General features: G+C 34.5%; 1 protein-coding gene across 1 annotated transcript in view; it reads left to right on the top strand.

The window, feature by feature from the left end:
* Positions 1-20,118, top strand: part of LOC145288258 (stabilin-2-like) — a 223,917-nt gene that overhangs the window by 193,494 nt on the left and 10,305 nt on the right. The window contains exons 40-43 of the mRNA XM_080136297.1: positions 7,202-7,321; positions 11,597-11,728; positions 13,067-13,189; positions 19,864-19,887. Of these exons, the coding sequence (XP_079992423.1) occupies positions 7,202-7,321; positions 11,597-11,728; positions 13,067-13,189; positions 19,864-19,887 (399 nt within the window). The remainder of the gene's footprint in view (positions 1-7,201; positions 7,322-11,596; positions 11,729-13,066; positions 13,190-19,863; positions 19,888-20,118) is intronic.

Raw genomic sequence — 20,118 nt, 5'->3', positions numbered from 1 at the left:
ATTCGAAAAAGAAAAAAGAAACTCAACGTTTTAAAAGGGTCCAACATAATCTAAAAAAATAAATAAATAATACCACGGAAAAAGAAAAAATTTACGCGATCACAGAAATGCGAAGAAAAAAAAATTGAACACACACGCACACAGAGAAGAAAAGATACAAGAAATATTAAAAAGAAAAAGAAGAAAAGGCCGATATGCCGTAAAAAGAAATTCGTAGTAATGAAAAAAAAAATAGTAAACAAGTCACCATGCGTAATTCATTGATAAATGAATTGGTCTGTTAAAAAAAGAACCACACACACACACACACACACACACACACACACACACATACACGCGAATGCAGAGATTGTGTAATCCATTATTGTTTTGAAATTTGTAGAAGTGTCATTAGAAAATGTGTGTCAATATGAAATCGTTTGGACGAATTGTTGAATTTAATCTGTCAAAACTGGAATTTTTCAAAGGTCGCATGTACTTTCTGAAACAGGTGTAAATTGTTTGGAAATGCATTTTGTGTTCATAGTGAACTTTTCGGCTTTTGCGTGTTCATTTATTTTGTTTTTGAAAAAAAAAAGGGACAATTGTTTTGGACAGACTGTTGAATTGTTGTTGTTACAGATGATTTTTTTTGTTGTTAAAAAAAAAGTTATAACTGTTGCAAAATGTTTAAATGTATTAAGGTATTTTTTTTTAATATTTTTATGATGTTGAACAAATATTGTAAATTGTCTTATGTATGTAATGTTATGATTTTCACAGCAAGAATTCAAAGTTATCCGTAAATATACATTAGATTAAAATGATCTAGTAGAAAATAAGTTAAGACGTATGGTTGGCTTACAGATTCAGTTAGAATTTTAGAAGGGGGACAAGAATTAAAATTACGTAAACGGGTATTTGGAGAGTTTTTAGATGTGATAAGCCGTAAGAAAGATGTTTTGTTTTAGCATTTGGTTTTGTTGGGTTTTTTTTAGAGATACTAAAAATTTTTCTCCAAGAAAAGTTACTTGGTAGGGATTGATAAGCACAAGAAGTGCCCCTATACGAAAAATTTGGGAACCTGGTTAATTAAGTGCTTAAAATAAGCTGGTTGCACGTTAACGACTCCAAGCAAAGTAGTAAGTCTTGGCTTAATTAATAAACAGGCGTTGGAAAGAATACGAAAATTCTTAAGGGGACCAGTAAACCGATGAGAGGTAGTCCCGAGGCAATCACATATAGCTTAATGAAGTAAGAGACAGGCAAAAATATGCCGTAGATTACGTAAGAAAGATATAACCTTGTATTTTTTTTAGAGAAGCATGAATGTGGGATATATCTGCTGGATCTTGGAAGCCCTGGTGAGAGCAAAGAAAAATCACAAAAAAAAAAGTCGGGCAATTTGATAGAATTTAGGCGCAATTAGTGTTGGGCGCAGAAAAGGTGTTAGTTAGTTAGAGGTGATATTTCTAAATCCTCGTCGAAGTTTCAAGAATCCAAGCAAGGAAATCCGAGTGAATCCGTATGAGAGAAAAAAAGGTATATCTTTATAGTTAAAGCCAACCACAAAGATTTAAGTATATGAGCTTTGGTATGTCCCGTATGAGATAGTTATAGAATAAAAAAAAAACAAAGCCATACTTGATAAGACTAACCATGCGGAAAGAGAGATCAGAACACTTTTGAGACGAAGGAAGTCGTCCATTTCGAGAAAGGTGAAAACCTGTAGTCTGCGGCATATGGGTGGCTGGAAAATAGCTGATGTGTATCATAGGTAAATATCCTACACCCAAAAAAAGTAAATGCCACAAAGATCAGAAAGGTCCTGATCTTATAAAAAAATAAATAATTGTGAAGTCGGCTGTGAAGAGCTGACTGAAAGAGATTTTTTTTTTTGTGTTTTTTTTAGCCTGATCTTTCTAGCCGTGTGGTTGTGTAGATGTAAAAATAAAAAAATGTACTAAAGTTAAAAATGCATACATTTTTTTTTGTGTGAAATATGGAAGGGAGGGATGTTACATGATAAGAGCTGTCCCTGTTCATGTAAGTATAAAAATAGAAAGATTAGTTAAAATGGAAATAAGAGAAAGCAGAAATCGAACCCTGGACATAAGTTTTAAAGAACAATAGGTTTAAATGGAATGTCCAGTAAATTGTTAATTCGGATGAAATAAATAATAAATAAACTATTCAATTGTTAAAAGAATGTGGATAATAAAATATGGTTAAATAAATTAGATATGTAGGTTAAATTCCTTGGTGGAAACAACACAAGAAAAATAGGTTATTGGGAAATCAATGTCGAAAACGTGCAAAGTCGCGCATGTTGAAACACGTGAATTTTGCTCACGTGGCCGGGATGCATGGATTTCTCAATATAGTAGGTGGGAGTTAGTTATTCGAGGAGAGTCAGAGACAGTCAGAGAGACAGTCAGAGAGACAGTCAGGGAAGACAGAGACAGGCGGACGTCTGAAGCGAGACGTCACTTCAGAAACTAAGATGTGAAACTTTGAGTTCTTAATGAGGAAATCCCGACCGGTCGTATTAAATAAATTCACCATGTGTTTTGGATAAAGCTCATCTTTGTGTTTGTGATTTCTACAAAAAGGTAAATTGTATTGTTATTATATGTCTGTGTTATAAAATGTCATTACATACATATCTCTCTCTAAGATACAACATCATATGTAATAAGACAAGAACTCTCACTAAGACTCATATCATTACTAATAAGAACTCACGTAACATACGCGCACAAGTGGTATCGTCTTTTAATACTAATAATAATAATATCACCCAATATATAACAATGGTACCCATACGTTGTATGCAGTCTACGTCGCAAGAAAAATGGGACAAGTAATAATTCGACACCTTTTTTACTAACAACGACATTTATTTCCTCGTTCTTATTCGGTGACGTCATTTCGCATTTCGTATGCATGTGCATACGCACGTCCGCGCTATGTTACATTCCAAATGCCTGTTGCTTATGTGTCCTGTAATTGGTTAACAGAATACGAATTACAAATGGCTGCTTCCTTAATACATTCACATGTAAGTTTGTTTTTGTTGTTCAAAAAATGTTCACTGATGTTTGGAATTGAACTAATGTTTATTAATAGCGTCTTCAGTGTACGTTGCGATATAAAGTCACGTTAAATACGCCGTTTCCCGAAAGATACGACTCCAGAGTTACAAACAAGATCGGATTTCAGTATGGAGAAAGTACAGCTTTCTAAACAAATTAAACATTGCCTCAATCTAGAAGTATTTCTTCCTCGCTGGCGGAGAACAGAACATATTTTATATATCTTTAAATTTTAAAAGGAAAACAATTCATAGTATAGTAAATGTTCTTTATAAAATAAGATGTGACACAAGAATAACATTGTGTAAGGTGCTATGCTATGCTATTGACCTAGTCTCAAAGCTACTTTCAGTAACCAAAATACCACATTCGCTCAATAGATAAAAACTACTGAAAATTATCCCCAACGGTTTAACGTTTTTACAAAGAAGTTATCTGTTAGGGTTCGTAGTGCTAACAAGCAACAGAGATTACTGAAAAATAAAATGATAAGTATAGTGGTTAGTACAACACCAAAGACAACGCCAAAAACAAACATCCGAGCTGCACAAACTTGGTGAGTATAAAACCATGACAATCAAGTTGTACTGTCGAATTGCGTCAAGCTTCACATTTATGGCACATCAACCATTTTGGTTGATAAAAACGAAACAAAACGAACTTTTTTATATTCTGCTTTCGCGCCCCTTGGCCGTGTGATCGAGTGCTTTGTGCCCGACCGTTCATCGCATCCGTGTAATGTGCATCCAGGAGATAAGCGCCCGCGTGTTTGCGTGGTGTGTGGGTGCGTAAGAGAGACGGATGAAAAGGAAAGACTTACCTCGAGACCGGCTCAGCGTCACCGACCGAAAATAGATAAAGAAAGATCAAGATGGCGGCCGCCGTCTTTTGTAAAGCATCATGTCTCGCAAAGTCACACGAATTCTCGCAATATGCAAATTTAGCCGGCCTACAACGACCATAAAAGCGGGTGATGAAAAAGACGTTGGGAGAGCGACGATTGAGTTGGTCGGGGAATCGTGTTGCTGTTGCTTCTCGTGCCGTGTGAGGATATCTTACAGTTGTTGGGTCCGGTCTGAGTAACCGTTCGCGTTCGTCTATGCACCTTGCTAACCGTGCAGAACCGGTGTATACTGGTTATTGAATTGCTGCAACATTTATAACATCTTTTCCTGAACTTACCGTGTTAAAGAGAGAGTCGGGCACCATCTTGAATGTTTCCTTATACATCTACAGCGGGCGCAGTAATTTTTTTTTTTTTAAAGGACTTTCCTTACACATTTTTTTCTACAAAATTTCTTTCAATTCATAACAACAAACGCAAGTCCCATTTCTTTCTGGAGAAATGGGTTTTATTCAGTATCCATTGCTTTCCCCCGTCGAAGTCGTGTTATCGTTGCTCATTTTTAGAAGGAGAGTGGGGGGAGTTCTATTTTGCTATAGTTTTAGCTGTCATTTATTTCTATCTGGTCGCTTCTACGAGAACTCTGCCGATTCATATTCTCTGGAAATCAAAAATATTCTTATCTGATCTGCTCTCTCTGAATCCCCCAACAGGACTATTTTCTAACTCGTATGAATCTTTCCCCAAATCCGCGTTCCACAAATCGTTCTTTGACGTGGCGATCCACATCACGCCATGTCAACGATTGCTCTGCCTAACCGACCCGTCTCCCTAATTTTGTTAAGACACTTTTTTATAAACAAACAACCTGTCTATTATCGTTTCTCATTTTTAGAAGGAGAACTTTGCCGATCCATATTCTTGGGAAATCACATATATACTTTTTCTGATCTTTGAATCTCCCAAAAGGACTCTTTTAACGCGTATGAATCTTGCCCCAACATCGCATTCCACAAATCGTTCTTTGATTTGGAGATCCACGTCACACCATATCAACGATTGCTCTGCCTGTATGACCCGTCTCTCTATTTTTTTATGATACTTTTTATAAACAAACAACCTGCCTATGCTGATATATTCTAATCTAAAAATCGTGAGCTCAAATTTCGTATTCTATATATTGTACTGGCCACAACTGCCAGCCCGTCTACGGTCAGCCTATTATACAACAATACCAACAAGTTATTTGAAGTTGCGGAGTTTCTCAATCCTCTTGCGACTCTTTTTCCTTAGCGAATGGGCTATTTTATTCTAGAAACCCATGCTTTGATAACCTTTTAGTACTATCCTAATCTCCAAACCTGAAAAGGAAAACTTACAATAACTCTGTTGCTAAAGTCGCTGAAAAAATGGTTGGATCATTCTACCACTCCAGAAAGTATCTCACTCCTATCACAATTACCTCTAGTTGCATAAGAATCAAATACGTTCTAAGATGCAATATTGTTGTCACATCTGGGGAGATGCTGTTTGATGGAGAATAAAATCGACTTCCAAATCTAGTGGGGTGTGTTCTCTTCTTTTTTTATAGCCTCTTTCTCAAAGAAGAAACGTTACAAATCTTTCTTTGCTCTATCGTTATTTTTATGGTAGGTTTTTTGTTTTTGTTTTTTACACACTGGTCACCACTTATCAAGGCCCGGAAGCCACTCAGGGATAAGGGTTATTGCAAGTACATTACGTTAGTGTGGAGGTTTGATGAAATGTTTACTTAAGGGGGCGGTTCATTAGGAATTTGTTAACGTTGGACTTGAACACATCCAAGTTGTAGTCAGGTGGGAAGCAGGCAGACGGAACAGAGTTCCACAGGCGTGCAGTTCTAAGAAAGAAGCTTTGTTCATGGAATCCACGTTTTGATTTAGGCACAGATATAGAGTGGGGAAATTTTTCACAGTGGATTCGGCTAGACGGGTGTTTTTCGTGAAAGATTGGCGAGGGGGGGGGGACCAGAGATTGGAGTACTTGGCTTTTATATAGATAGAGAATTGCATCTTGTCTGATCTCCAATCTATGACCTATCCTGTAAAACATGTAAAACTAAAACTCATCTATCTATGACAACTGTAAATAATTTTTCTTTCTTTCCCTGTGTGCCGAAAACTACATTAGGCTGCCATGAGCGAAGCTTCTTTCCAAAACTATCTGTCTGCGTAACACGATACCACGAGGCTGCTTCCCAGCTGAATATAGCATGGACGTTTTCAATTGCAATGTTAAAAAGTCCTTGTTGAGTTGTCTTCTTAAATAATCTCATTTTTTTTTACCGGTTTCTAATCCTTATGTTGTTATTCCACTGTCCTCCTGGGAAGTTCACTATTATCCTCGAATACTCTGTGGGCTTTCATAAGTAGTGACTTGTTAGTACATGGTACATAAAAACACAAAGTCTTACCAACCATTACGTAGCGTTCGATATACATTAATACTGACATCGGACGTCGATAAAGTAAGGAGTGTTGCATATTCAAGACTAAAACTTGAAGAAAAAGTCTACGTTGGAATTTTAGGATAGCATACATAATGTAACAATTGTTTCAAGGGTTACATGTTAAAAAATAGTTTTCCATTTTTATGGCGATTTCGTAAAAGTAAAATTCGATTAAATTATTCAAGAGAAAGTTGGTGTCACATAATTCTGCTTTTAAAATGAAATAAAACGAAAATATAAATTTGATATTGGATGTTTATACGTCGAAATTTTCATTAAAATTCACTTTCTTTTAATTTTTTTCAGTTCTTATTGAATTTTATTAAATTTATTAATTTTACTTTTTTTGTTTTAATTTATTTTATTTGGATATTGTTTTATTTATTTATTTCTATTTCATTTATTAGTTTTTAATTATTTTATTTATGCTATTAATTCATAATTATTAATATTTAAACATATTTTCATAATTTTAATCTAAATATATTTCTAGATATATTTTATTTTTAAAATTTGGATGTTGTTCTTATTTTGTATTTTATTTATTGATTTATTATTATTTTATTTGTTTATTTTATTTGTTTATTTTATTTGTGTTACATATACTTTATTTGTGTTACATATACTTTATTTGTAAGATTAATCCGTGATTTTTATAGATTTTCATTTAAATGCAATTATTTTTATAATTGTTAAAATTCTCATTAAACTTCTTTTATCTTGCATTTTTTAAATCTTAATTCTTAAATTTTTGGTATTTTTTCCTATATTTGTTTGTTTTCGTTTCATTTGCAGTTGATATTATCGTCTGAATGGAACGGCGATAAAGACCGTGCGATTTTGATTGATTTAATGGAAGACTTGGAATCGAACTTAACGATTTTTGTACCGATTAGTGGATTATCAATCGTGCAGGTAATTTTGAGCCTCGTTTTTTTATCCATTTTTATTGCACAATTTTTTCTCATTTTATTTGACTCAAATGTTATCCATTTCTTGTAAAGTTCAGTATAGATTTCCTTAAAAATAATACAAAAGTAACGAGAAACCAAGCTAATGCTGCATACTATACATCGAGGGGGGGCACAAAGCTACACCAAACTTAGGTATTGGACTTGAATTGCATCAATGTTACACCTGTATCTTTGTAAATATTATCTGTTCATCCTTACGATTATTTTCACTATTTACAAGTTTTCCAATTTAGATTCTCTTAGCTAAACTATTAAAAATTAAATATTAAAAATTAAATTGAAAAATAAAATATTGCAAATCAAACATAATTAAATATTTTCTTGATATAGTCCTTTAACTGAAATACAAAAAATAAATAAATATTCCAAATTAAAAATATCCTTAAATATTTTTGTAGTATATTAAAAATGGGATTAATAAACTTCCATGGCTAAGTCAGTCTCTCAGATATGAACCTAATCGAAAATCTTTGGGGCATATTTAACCGAAATTTTGCAAAAAGAAAAGAAGGCCACCTTCCATGCCTGAACGTTTTTTTTTAATTACATTTTCACCCCAAACAAGGCACATTGCCACTTTGGTGTAGGGGGCTACTATCAGGAGTAACATCTACTGGAGTACTATGTGGGGTTTTGGGCAGCAAGATGTCTGTTCACGTTACACATCAACTTATGCACGTCAGTACAGTTGGGGAAGCAGGGATCTGTAATGGAATTCCAAAGTCTAGCGGTTCTGGGGAAGAAACTACTGGAGTAGAAATAGCTTTTACATCTAGGGATCTCTACTGTGGGGGGGGGGGTTGTCGAGGGCGTTTACGTCGTGGGGGTACAAGTGCTTGGAGTTCGTCAGAGCATTCTCCATTAAAAGACTTGTCGAACAGGCAGAGGGATGCAACATTTCTTAAAGCTTAGATCCTAGTATCTGATTGGGGACTCTCTTTTGCACCTTGTCTAGGAGCGAGGGACTAGCATCAGATGCACCAGTCCAAATATGACAGGAATACTGCATACATGGGCGAATGGTGGCCTCATAGAGGTACAGGATACTTTCGGGTGTTAGTAATTTTCTAGCACGATAGAGAGATCCTATCTTCTTTGCAGCGGCCCTGGCAGGTAATGCTTTCAATGTAATTGTTCCAACTCATGTTTCCTGTGAACGTTAGGCCAAGCAGTTTGAAAGATGTACTCTCAGATAAAGAGTCGTTGGCCATTGCTATTGGTGGTAGAGAAGGTTTCTTGTAATTATTGAAGGAAACTACTTTAGTCTTGGCGGCATTGAATGCGACCATCCATTTTTGTCCCCATTCCACTACAGATTGGAGGCCATCCTCTAGTGTTTGTGCCATTTCTTTAGATGTGTGTTCATTTGTTTTCCTGGCGTGTCTGTTATATAGTGTGGTGTCATCAGCATATATACCTATCTCAGAGACAATTTTGTCGGGGAAGTCATTTATGAATATCAGAAACAGTAGAGGACCAAGGATAGATCCCTGGGGAACTCCCGCATTTATATCATATTGTTTAGATGTACGACCGTCGAAGACAACCTGCATTTTTCTCTTATCTAAGAAGGATTTAATTATGTTAAGTATTCCACCAGTGATACCGTACGATCTAATTTTCCTGGGGAGACCCTCATGCCATACCCTGTCAAAAGATATATATATATATATATATATATATATATATATATATATATATATATATATATATATATATATAGATATATCTAGAGCTACCGCTCTGCCTTCCCGCTTTATCCAGTGAGGGGTATAAACGTTCAGAGATTACAGTTAGGATGTCTGCTGTGGAACTGGCTTGTCTAAATCCATATTGTTGGTCAGTCAGAAGTTTAGCACCTGTAAGGTGATGGACTAGAGCATGGTTAATTAAGGTCTCAAATATTTTGGCAAAAAGTGGGAGGAGGCTAATAGGGCGATAATTTAATGGGTCAGTTCTTTCGCAGCCCGGAAAGCAAGATTCATTAAGGCATTTGTTGTAGAGTTTGGAGAGAACTGGAGCTACTTCGGCTGAGCACTTTTTTAATAGCACAGCTGGGATGAGATCGGGTCCACATGCTTTTGAAGTGTCAAGGTTTTTTATGATAGCATGCACCTGAGAAGGGGTGATTTTCAGATCGTCTAGCGTGGCGTCTGTCCGCATAGGAAAGTCAGGTAGGGAGTAGTTGGAAGGGTCCAGTGTGGAGTTTGAGGCAAACCGACTGGCAAGCATGTTAGCCTTTTCGGTTGCTGAGCAAACAACCTCGTGACTGTTGATTAGTGGAGGAATTGTTGAGTGCCCATTATTTACTACACTGTTGTATATTTTCCAGAAGTCACGAGTTCCTAGTTTTTGTGCTTCGATGCGTTTTTTAGTGATTTCAGTAAATTCTCTTTTAGCTGTCGCTATTTCTTTCTTAACGTTACTTCTAGCTTCTATGTACTTCTGTCTATTTGAACTGGACTTATGTCGGTTAAATCTGCGGTATGCATGCTGCCTTTGAGCAATGGCAGTTGCGCAAGTCGAAGTAAACCATTGAGGAGAATGAGGCTTGCTATAAAATTTCCGCATGGGGACATGTGCTTCAATTGCAGTTTTGAACCATTCAGTGGTCTGATTTGCGCACTTATCAGCAGGAAGAGAAAAATATTTCCCCATGGGGCATCTCTGATAAGATCTCTGATGACTTCCCAGTCAGCCTTTTTATAATATCTCGTTGTTTTAAGCACTGGCTCTTCAGTTTTGGCTCTAGGATGATTTCAACCATTATCAGCATCAGCATCAGCAATATTTAGCATTTTTGCGTCAGATATAGCAAGAAATTACTCAAAATAATTGGATGAATCTATGCCTAGAAGGGTCCTAGCATTAAAAACAACAAAGGGAATGTCAACCAAGTATTAGTTATTAAATTTGTGAACATTAATTTTTTATTTTGTTTTATAAATTATATGTTTATAATAATAACCCGTTTCTATAGGTGCCTATTTTTCGGTCAACTCTGTATATGTATAGGTGTAGATATTATCTGGTGATTTTCCTAATAGCATTAATAATGATCTCCTTTAGTTTGTCTAGATTGTGAGGATTATTTGCATAAACATTTTGTTTTAAACTCCCCCAAAGATAATAATCACATGATGACAACCCTTTGCTTATTGTTCTCTCTTTTGTAAACATGTCATGAACTCGTGTCAGTGATCTGTGAGTCGTGTGACATGTAGCACCATCTTGTTGAAAAAGAATTGCATTTTGACTTGTGGTGTCAGTTGGTCATTAAGAGAACGATTAAAGAGATTGGGCTACTGTTGAGTGGGTCACTCTCTCTCTCTCTCTCTCTCTCTCTATATATATATATATATATATATATATATATATATATATAAGCATATATATGTAAGCATATATATTTAAATAAGAAAGGTCACCAACAATTGTTATGTATTTTTTTAACATTGTATTATTATTCCGTCTTTTGATTTTTCATATAAAAAGGTATCATATTTAGATCATCGTAATAATGTTTTGAAATCATTGAGATAGTTTTTTACGCGTTTCAGACGTTCTGTGTAGCGTCCTCTTAAGAAATTATTCAAAGTGTAAAATAATTAAAATATATTTCAAATGTGTTCAGAATGTATAAAAGCATTTTCGAAATCCATTTTGGCTACAAGTTTCCCGAGCTGATGAAATGTATGTAAATAACACCAAATATTTTCATGGGTGTGTTCCGCTCCTACCCTTCTTATTGGGGTCAGACTATATATATATATAAGTAAGATGTTTTGGTTTGCTTGAAGCATTGTGCGTAGTGCATAAGCAGTTATGTTCGAAAACTATAAAAATACGGTCTTTTAAAAAACATCGTTGGATACGAGACAAGATAAAAAGAAAAAAAATAAGAGATAAAGCATTATAACAATCATTATTTTGTTAAAGAAGTCTTATCTTGAAATATTGGAAAATCTACTAATAACTATTAAGGGTTTTCAATCTATTTCTACATCGTACACTACACATAATTGTTCTATCAAACACTGTCTTAATTAAACGCCAAGTCAAAACCGTGCGATTAATAATTGAAGAGTTTTATTTTTAAAAGCAATATACATTACTCACAATTATCGTATCACAATTTTTAACATTTATCGAAGAATATTTGTATTAACATTTTATTGGCTGCCCATTTCTGTTTGTTTGTTTTTTTATTTTGCAGAACATTTCAAACATCGATTTGGAGAATCATATTCTTTTAGGGAAGATTTTGGTCAGTTCAATTCCCGGAAAGAAATCCTACAAGACATTAACTGATCAAATGCTCGAAATTGAAACAGACGCTTCAGGAAAAGTATGTCAAAGCAACAAAGCCTAACTTTCGTATCATTTGATCAGTTTTACATATGGAAACGTGTTAACGTTTAATAACTAGCAAAATAATAATAATTAAAAATGAAAACACTTAACATTTTAACCATTTTTTCATATGTGTACTAGAATTGCGTGACAATTTACCAAAAATAAAGTTATTCCAAGTATTACTGATAAACTTTTAAATTACTTATATTTATCTATCTAACTTTTTTGTAACACTAGCTGTCCCGACCGGACATTGCCCGGGAGTTTTTCTACTTGCACAGTTATTAACAAAAAATATCTTGAAAGCTGTTCTTTTTAATCTTTAAATATATATTTAAAAAGTATACGATAGAAGACAGCGTTTCATTATAGTTTTAAATTGATAGAATTTGTGTAAATATTATAAAAGACTAATAAAAGATTGAGATAGCATTTCTATTAAATGAGTAAACTCATTTTTTCTGACACTTAAAACTTACGAAGTAATGTTTTCAAATTTGTGACTACGTTACTCTATTCAAATTTCACGCTAACTATGCTACACAAATCGATATTGATACCTATTTTTCCTCAGGGGGGGGAGCTACCTCTTTGGTTTATGCTACCAAAACGATTTTAATCATTTCATAAAAAGTTATATAACATTATCAGGTTTTCTAAATTTTCAGATTAAACGAAAAATTGTTTTTTAAGATGTGACCAATGATGTGACTCTATTATGGAAAATATTTAAAAATTAAAACTGTACTTTATAAATAATAAGGGTAAAAGTGAAAAAGATAAGTTTAAATAATCTGAAATCGTTTAAAATGTGCAGTGTTTAATTTAATTTAAATTATTATTATATACATTTAAATTAAATTATTATGGAAAACATTTAAAAATTAAAACTGTACTTTATAAATAATAAGGGTGAAAGTGAAAAAGATAAGTTTAAATAATCTGAAATCTTTTAAAATGTGCAGTGTTTAATTTAATTTAAATTATTACTATATACATTTAAATTAAATTATTATGGAAAACATTTAAAAATTAAAACTGTATTTTATAAATAATAAGGGTGAAAGTGAAAAAATAAGTGTAAATAATCTGAAATCTTTTAAACTGTGTTTAATTTAAACACATTGAAAGAATTCGACAATTTAATAAAAATTAAAAGTTCTTAAAACTCCAAACAATTCTGAATCTTTTTTATCTTCATTTAAAATGTAATGTTGACACGTTCTTAAGTTCTTTAAGTTATTAAAACAAAAATGATGACGTTCGACACACTCAATTGGAGGTATCTGCAATTTGGCTATTGTATGCCTGTATTCACTTATCTTTTCAGCAATATGTTATCCAGGAATCAATCAACAAAATCCGAATAATCGAATCGAATATCTTGAACGTAAATGGATTCATAAATTTAATCGAAAGTCCATTATGGTTCGATTATGAAATTCCAAAAACGGTAAGTGTTCAAACATAGTGTTGTATTACGTTTCTAATTGTTTTTTTTTAGATGAGGATCAATTATTTGTATTACTTGGATTCTTCGGACTATTGTTTTCATCTTGAGTGTCATTTTCACAACGTTTTGATCGATGTAACTTCCGATCTTTTTCAGAAATTGTAATTACGGTCGCCGCAGTTGTAAAGTGATATTCTCTTGCGTATTACTTAAGACCTCTATCCAGTCATGTCTGATGAAACGAGAGCGTGCTAAACCCGTGAAGCAAATAGAAAGTTCCGTTCGAAATTTTGTGTATATTCCCTGAGTTTGACAAGATACAGCGGAGGTTACATCGATCGAACGTTGTGGAAATGGCACGCAAGATGAGAACAGTAGTTCCAAGGTTCCAAATAATGCCAATAGCATTGTATATTCCATCATTTTCTATTTTTTAATTCAATGATTGTTTTAATCCCGTAAGCAAAACATTTCGCATTTCCAGACTTTTTTTATATAAGCATTTAAAATTGCCATAGACTCTCGAACATTCAGTATGTTATTGCAATACATCTCATATCCTAATTATTATTATTATTATTATTATTATTATTATTATTATTATTATTATTATTATTATTATTATCATCATCATTATTATTATTATTATTATTATTATTATTATTATTATTATTATTATTATTTGAATAAAAATAAAAACAAATTAAATTCAAGCAAATAATGTTAATATAAACAAAGCTACTAGTGCGGAAATATTTCAAGCATTAAATATTAAAATATTACAAAAATCTGTTGTAGAATTTAATTACAAATTTGAATTTTTCTTTTTCTGTTTCCTTTTTTTATTTTATTTTACTAATACTGTTTCGTGTCGCTTTTCTTTTTTTTAACACTCGTCGTCAGCATACATTCGTGCCTGAACATCATAGTTACCAAGTCCAATAAACATTTCTTTGTGGACTTTTCGAGACTTGACTAGAATTTCAACAAATATCCATGTGTTTCTGAATTGTAAACTAAAACAGTTAGACTCTTCTCTGTTGCCAGTTTAAATTTACTAAAATGAGACACCAATGACAAAAAAAGAATCGAACCGGTCAAATGGCACCACCTTCGACCTTGTGTCACATTTAGTTTTGACCGGTAAATGACCACAAAAATTTAGATTTTTATTGGATATAAAAACATTTTTATTTGTTTCACTGCTAAAAATGTTTTCATATGCAATAAATGAAACAAAATTGTTTACATCTCGTAAAGCGGAGAAAACAAAAACACAAATATCTTTCATTTGATTCGAATAAAGTCTCATTTAAAAATTTGCATTAACGTAAGCAAAATGTGCGCAATTCTCTTCTTAGATGTATAAATAGAATGTGCTCTGATGAAATCGTAGCACTTGTGCCCCCTCGAAATACATACTAACCCAACAATTAGCAAAATCTCACTCCTTCACTGCTGAAGTCACTTCTACTCTAATAGTTTCTTCCCTCGGATTTCTAGACTTTGAAATATTCTCCTTGTTTCCTGCTTCCTTGACTGTATTAACCTGGAAAAGTTTAAATGTAATGTGAACAGACAGTTCGCTGCTCAACTCCCCTGGTCAGTTCCCTTTTAGTCACGGCCTCAAATAGTAGCCCACTACATTTATTTTACAAGTATTTTAGTGGTGAATGCTCTGACGAACTGCAATCACTTGTGCCTCCACGACGTGAGCACCCTCGACAAACCCGACAGGCTGCTAAATCCCACCCCCACACTGTAGAGATCCCTAGATGTAAAAGATCTTTTTACTCCAATAGTTTCTTCCCCAGAACCGCTAGACTCTGGAATTCCATTCCAGGTCCCTGCTTCCCCAACAGTACTGACGTGCAGAAGTTCAAGTGTAACGTGAACCGACATCTTGCTGCCCAAATCCCTACATAGTACCCCAGTAGTTGTCGCCCCTGATAGTAGCCCCCTACACCAAAGTGGCAATTTGCCTTGTTTGGGGTGAAAATGTAATAAAAAAAAATAAATAAATAATAAAAATAATAATAATTTCAAGTGGGATGAAAATGAGTAAAAAAAAATACGAAACTTATGAATAAAATGTTTATTATTTTAAATTTTGCTTTCAAGTAACGAATTTAGTGAAGTGGTAGCCATTTGCTAATGCCAGCGAATGTATATATATGTGTGTGTATGTGTATGCGCGTGTGTGTTTGAGTGCGATGTACGCGTCTGCGTATTCTAAGTGAAAAAGTTGCTCAAAATTGTAAACTAGAATAATTAAGTAAAATGTTATGTATTAACATAATTTCGAGGTGAAGTTTTGTCGCTGATCGGAGTTAAATGTGAGTTCCTAATATTTCAAAGTTAAAAAAAAACGATAAAAAATAAAAATGAAAGAAATTTTTAGAAAAAATCAAACTCAATGCGAATTATTTTCATTTCAGTCATATGACTTGAATTTGAGTATTTGTTGTTTAAAAATATTCACAATTTCATTTCTAGAAGTTTGCCCAAAGAGGCAAATGTCGCTGTATGTGAAACATGTATGCGCATATGTAGCCAAAAATATGTCTATAAATAAGCTAAATATACGGGGTGCTTTCAATACGTTTCCAAATTTGTTTTTTTGTATGGGCATTTAAAATTGATGAAGACTCTTGAAAATTCAAGATGTTATTGCTATGCATCTTATATCCTTCAATTGTTCATTAATTGGCATCATCAAATTTCCCCGTCGAATTCCTGTCTAATAAATTTCAATCGAAGAAATCGTCTTTCTGTCATCTTGTTAAACTTCATCTACAAGCTTTATGACTAATGAGATGTTTATTGGCAATACAATAATATTGTCTCACATTTAATTCTCTGAATTAAAACGAATTAAAACATTCAATCATTCTGCGTGTATGTCTGTTGGTCGTGTAGGTTTAAAAATTACTTCAAACAAGAAAATACAGAATACTAGAAGATGTATCTGGCGTTGCCTGGTCGTAAAATACTCATATAAATATTATATTTTAATTCATACAGAAATTGAGGCATGTAAATGCGAATATTATGTTTTTTTTAAATAAAATTTTAATTCTTGTAAGTAAAAATAAAATACTTCAGCTGGGATCGAAACCAAAACCTAAAAACATTGAGTTAAGTAAGATAACCATGACATCAGCTTGAAACAACATTTACAAAGTGTTTTCATAAAATCTCATTCTTTACATAAAGTAGCTGTCATGTTTCTCGACCGTGCATACGCAGTCGTGAAACAGTTTAAGAATAGATAAAAATGCGGCGTTTGACACCTCAGCAGCCCTTTGTCCTTGATCATCATCATATCTTATCGCAATAGAAATTAACCTATCGCATGGCGGTGCTGTTTGCCTCCTTAAGGTCTTAGTTTAAGAAATGAGGACCCAATCGGCAGTTTTCCCTAAGGTGGTGCATCGTTTGTACCTCTCCACATGGACATAAAGGTGAGGTGTCTAGGCCCCACTTGTGGAGATTGTCTTTTTTTTTGCCTACTTTGGCTCTGTTTTTTCTACCAAGGTTTGAACCCTGGGGGAGTGTTTCTTTTGGGTCTGGTAGGGCTTCATTTTTATTCCTGCTGTTATAGTCTCGCCATCGTTCCATCCTATAGGAGGCAACTTGCCTGGGATCGATTTCCTCTATATTGATGAAGCTACTGCGAGATTTTAATCTTTGTCTCACTGATTGGTGGCCAAACAGTGAGTGTCTGTGGTCGTTAAGCTGTTTGTGCCGTTCTCTTCTGGTGATGACTTCTCGCCTGATATGTGGTGGTGGAATACCAGTTAGGCAGTATAGAGCTGGCAAGGGAGTTGGTCTTAGGGCGCCAGTTATGGTCCGTGATGTCTTGTTCAGCTCTACATCAATTTTATGGGCATGGCATGATCTTGCCCATACTGGGGCACAATTCTCCGCTGTGGAATGACACAGTGCGAGAGCTTTTTGCCTCAGTGTTTTGGGGTCGGCACACCAATTGCTGGTGGCAAGCTTACTGGGAAGACTGTTTCGTGATGACAGCTTGCCTTTCAATTTGGTAATGTGTTTTCTAAAAGAGAGTGTTCTGTCCAGAGTTACCCCCAGGTAAACTGGGAAACGTTCATGTGTAAGCATGTTGTCATTCCACATGACTCTTAGTCTCCGATTTGCTTGGTAATTATTAAGATGAAAGGCGCAAATCTGGGTCTTGTTTGGGTTTGCATTTAAGTACCACTTTTTGTAGTACTTAGAGAGAGTGGTTAGGACATCAGAGAGTCTTTCTTCTATGATGTCAAAACTATTTGTCTGGGTGGCGATGCATAGGTCATCGGCATATATATATATTTGTATATTTGGGCATTGTGGTTGGTCTTCAGTGTAGATATTGAATAGGGTTGGAGCCAAAACTGAACCTTGTGGGAGGCCATTGTTTTGGATAAACCATCTAGTCTTTTTTCAATTCATCTCAACATGGAAACGCCGATTACTAAGTAGACATTCAATTATGCTCATCAATGTTGAGTTTTGTATCATTTGGGCTACTTTTATTATGAATGCCCTATGGTTGACAGTGTCATATGCTGCTGTAAAGTCTACAAACACAGTGCCTGTTATTTTTTTGGTCTCAAATCCATCCTCAACGAATTGAGTCAGGTTTAAAATCTGGCTACAACATGACTGACCTGGTCTAAAGCCAGCTTGGTCAGCTGAGAGTTGTTCATCCACTTTTTCCGTTATTCTGGCAAGTATCATGCGTTCATATAGTTTATAGAGAATACACAGTAGGGAGATAGGTTGGTAGCTCTTAGGTGATGTGGGGTCTTTTCCAGGTTTTAGAATGGCTACTACTCTTGCATTTTTAAGATTTTAGGGAGTGTGAGGAATGACGCACAGTTATTTATTAGAGCCAGTAACAACTTTCTTACAGTTGTTCCAAAGTGTGTTACCATCTCTGTGGTTATTCCATCAAGGCCCGATGCCTTTCCATTTTTTAGTTGAGATATTGCTGCGGTTATTTCGGCTTCTGAGAATGGTTCTAGATGGGCATTGCTGTTTTGCATGAGGTTGCTAAGTTCGGCTTTCATTCTCTTTTTCTGTCCTCTTTCTTTTTGTTGCGGTTTGCCATTCAGTAACAGCTGATAGGCTACTTGGTTGGGTGTCACGGCTGCAATTCGAGACTGAGGAGCTTTTTCTGAATTTAGCTTTTTTATTGTCATCCAGGCTTTTTTGCTATTGTGTGTCATATCGATATTACATATGACTTCTTGCCAGCGCTCTTTGTGTTGGCTACTGATGGAAGCAAGCAAATTCTCTCCAAGTTCTAACGTGTTTTCAGCAAATGGGTCTTCATTATAAGCTTGGATAATGTGCTTTATTTGGTTCCATGAGACCAGGGATGTACGTTTTCCTGCACCCTCTTGGTATGTTTTTCCTGGCTACTTTCCAAATCAGGGATTGGAAGTTGTATTCACCTGGTAGTGGGGTGATGGTGTTGATGTCTTGTTCTAGGTCAGAGGTATAGCCTTCCCAGTTGGCCTTACGGAAATTGAACCGTGGCCTAATCTGGGGTTTCTGTGGCCTAATGATAGGTCTTATATCAATAAATATGGGTCGGTGTTGGGTTTTTGGCACTGGGCTTCCCACAGTTTTTTCTAGATTTCCATAGTGCTTTGATGAAATAAATGCTAGATCAGGGTTATATCCTCGTCTCCAACGGGCACTTTGGAAGGATTTGGGATCCTTTGCATCGTGGAGAAGTTTGAGTTCAATTGCAGCAGCCCATGCCTCTACTGCTTCCCTATCACTGTTTGTCTCATTCTATCCCCAAGTGGTGCTATGGTTGTTAAAGTCACCAATGTATAGGCTCGCGTTGCTGAAACTTGTTTGTTCTTGATGAAAACCGATTGAAGTTTTTCACATATCTGAATATCCTGTATACCAAATTTCAAGTCTATAGATCAAAAATTCGTTGAGTATATAAGTTGAGAAGTGTCCTCACAAACAAACACACACATTCTTATTTTTATAGATATACTAGCAAGCCTCCCGGCATTGCCAGGTCGTTAATACACATAAATATAATATTTTAATTCATACAGAAACTGAGACATGTGCATCCGAGTATTATGGGTTTTTTTCTAAATCGTTCACTTTTTGTAAGTAAAAAAAAAAAAGTACTCGAGCTGAGATCGAAACCAAAACCTAAAGATTGTGAGTCAAGTACGATTATCATTCGGCCTGCATGATACGGTTTTAAAAAAAGGTGTTTTGAAACTGACTTACACTTAACAAATCTGTTTATGAACCATTTACGCATGCGCATTCGTGAAACAGTTAGCAAAAAAAGAAAAAGCCAACGACTCCCATATGCCAATTTTTCAATTTTTACCCTTTAGAATCCCTTTTTCCGGATGAAAATCAATTAAAAAAATTTTCACATTTCTGAATAACCTATATACTAAATTTCAAGTCTGTAGATTAAAAATTCGTTGAGTATATGGGTTGAGAAGTGTCCTCACACACACACATTCTTACTTTTATAGAATATAAGATAAGATTGATATAATGTTTTCGACTAAAGGATGGAATTTCTAATTACATCGAAATTTTTTTAATATTTTATGACCGGAGAAGAAGGAGGAAATTGTAATGTCTTATGCCATTTTTTGTTTTCTTTCTTGCAGGCAAAATCTCTTGAATCTCAAAAGGTAAGTGCCGAGCAATGACTAAAATGAAGTTGAACTCCCTTTTACAAATTTAATCTTAAATTGTGTTCATCATTTTTTATAACTGAGCAGACAAATAAAATTTATAAAATAATTTCGTTTATTTTTAACTGAGAGTAATGCCCATACGTTATAAAATAAAATGTTCGTACTGTTTGTACACCGTTTTGTACAGTTTGGGGAGGCTATACTCTCATGGATTACTCCCTCCAT

Source organism: Euprymna scolopes, chromosome 2, assembly GCF_053919585.1.
Source record: "Euprymna scolopes isolate OS-2025 chromosome 2, ASM5391958v1, whole genome shotgun sequence".
Taxonomy (NCBI): Eukaryota; Metazoa; Mollusca; class Cephalopoda; order Sepiida; family Sepiolidae; genus Euprymna; species Euprymna scolopes.
This window is presented reverse-complemented; position numbering and strand designations above follow the sequence as displayed.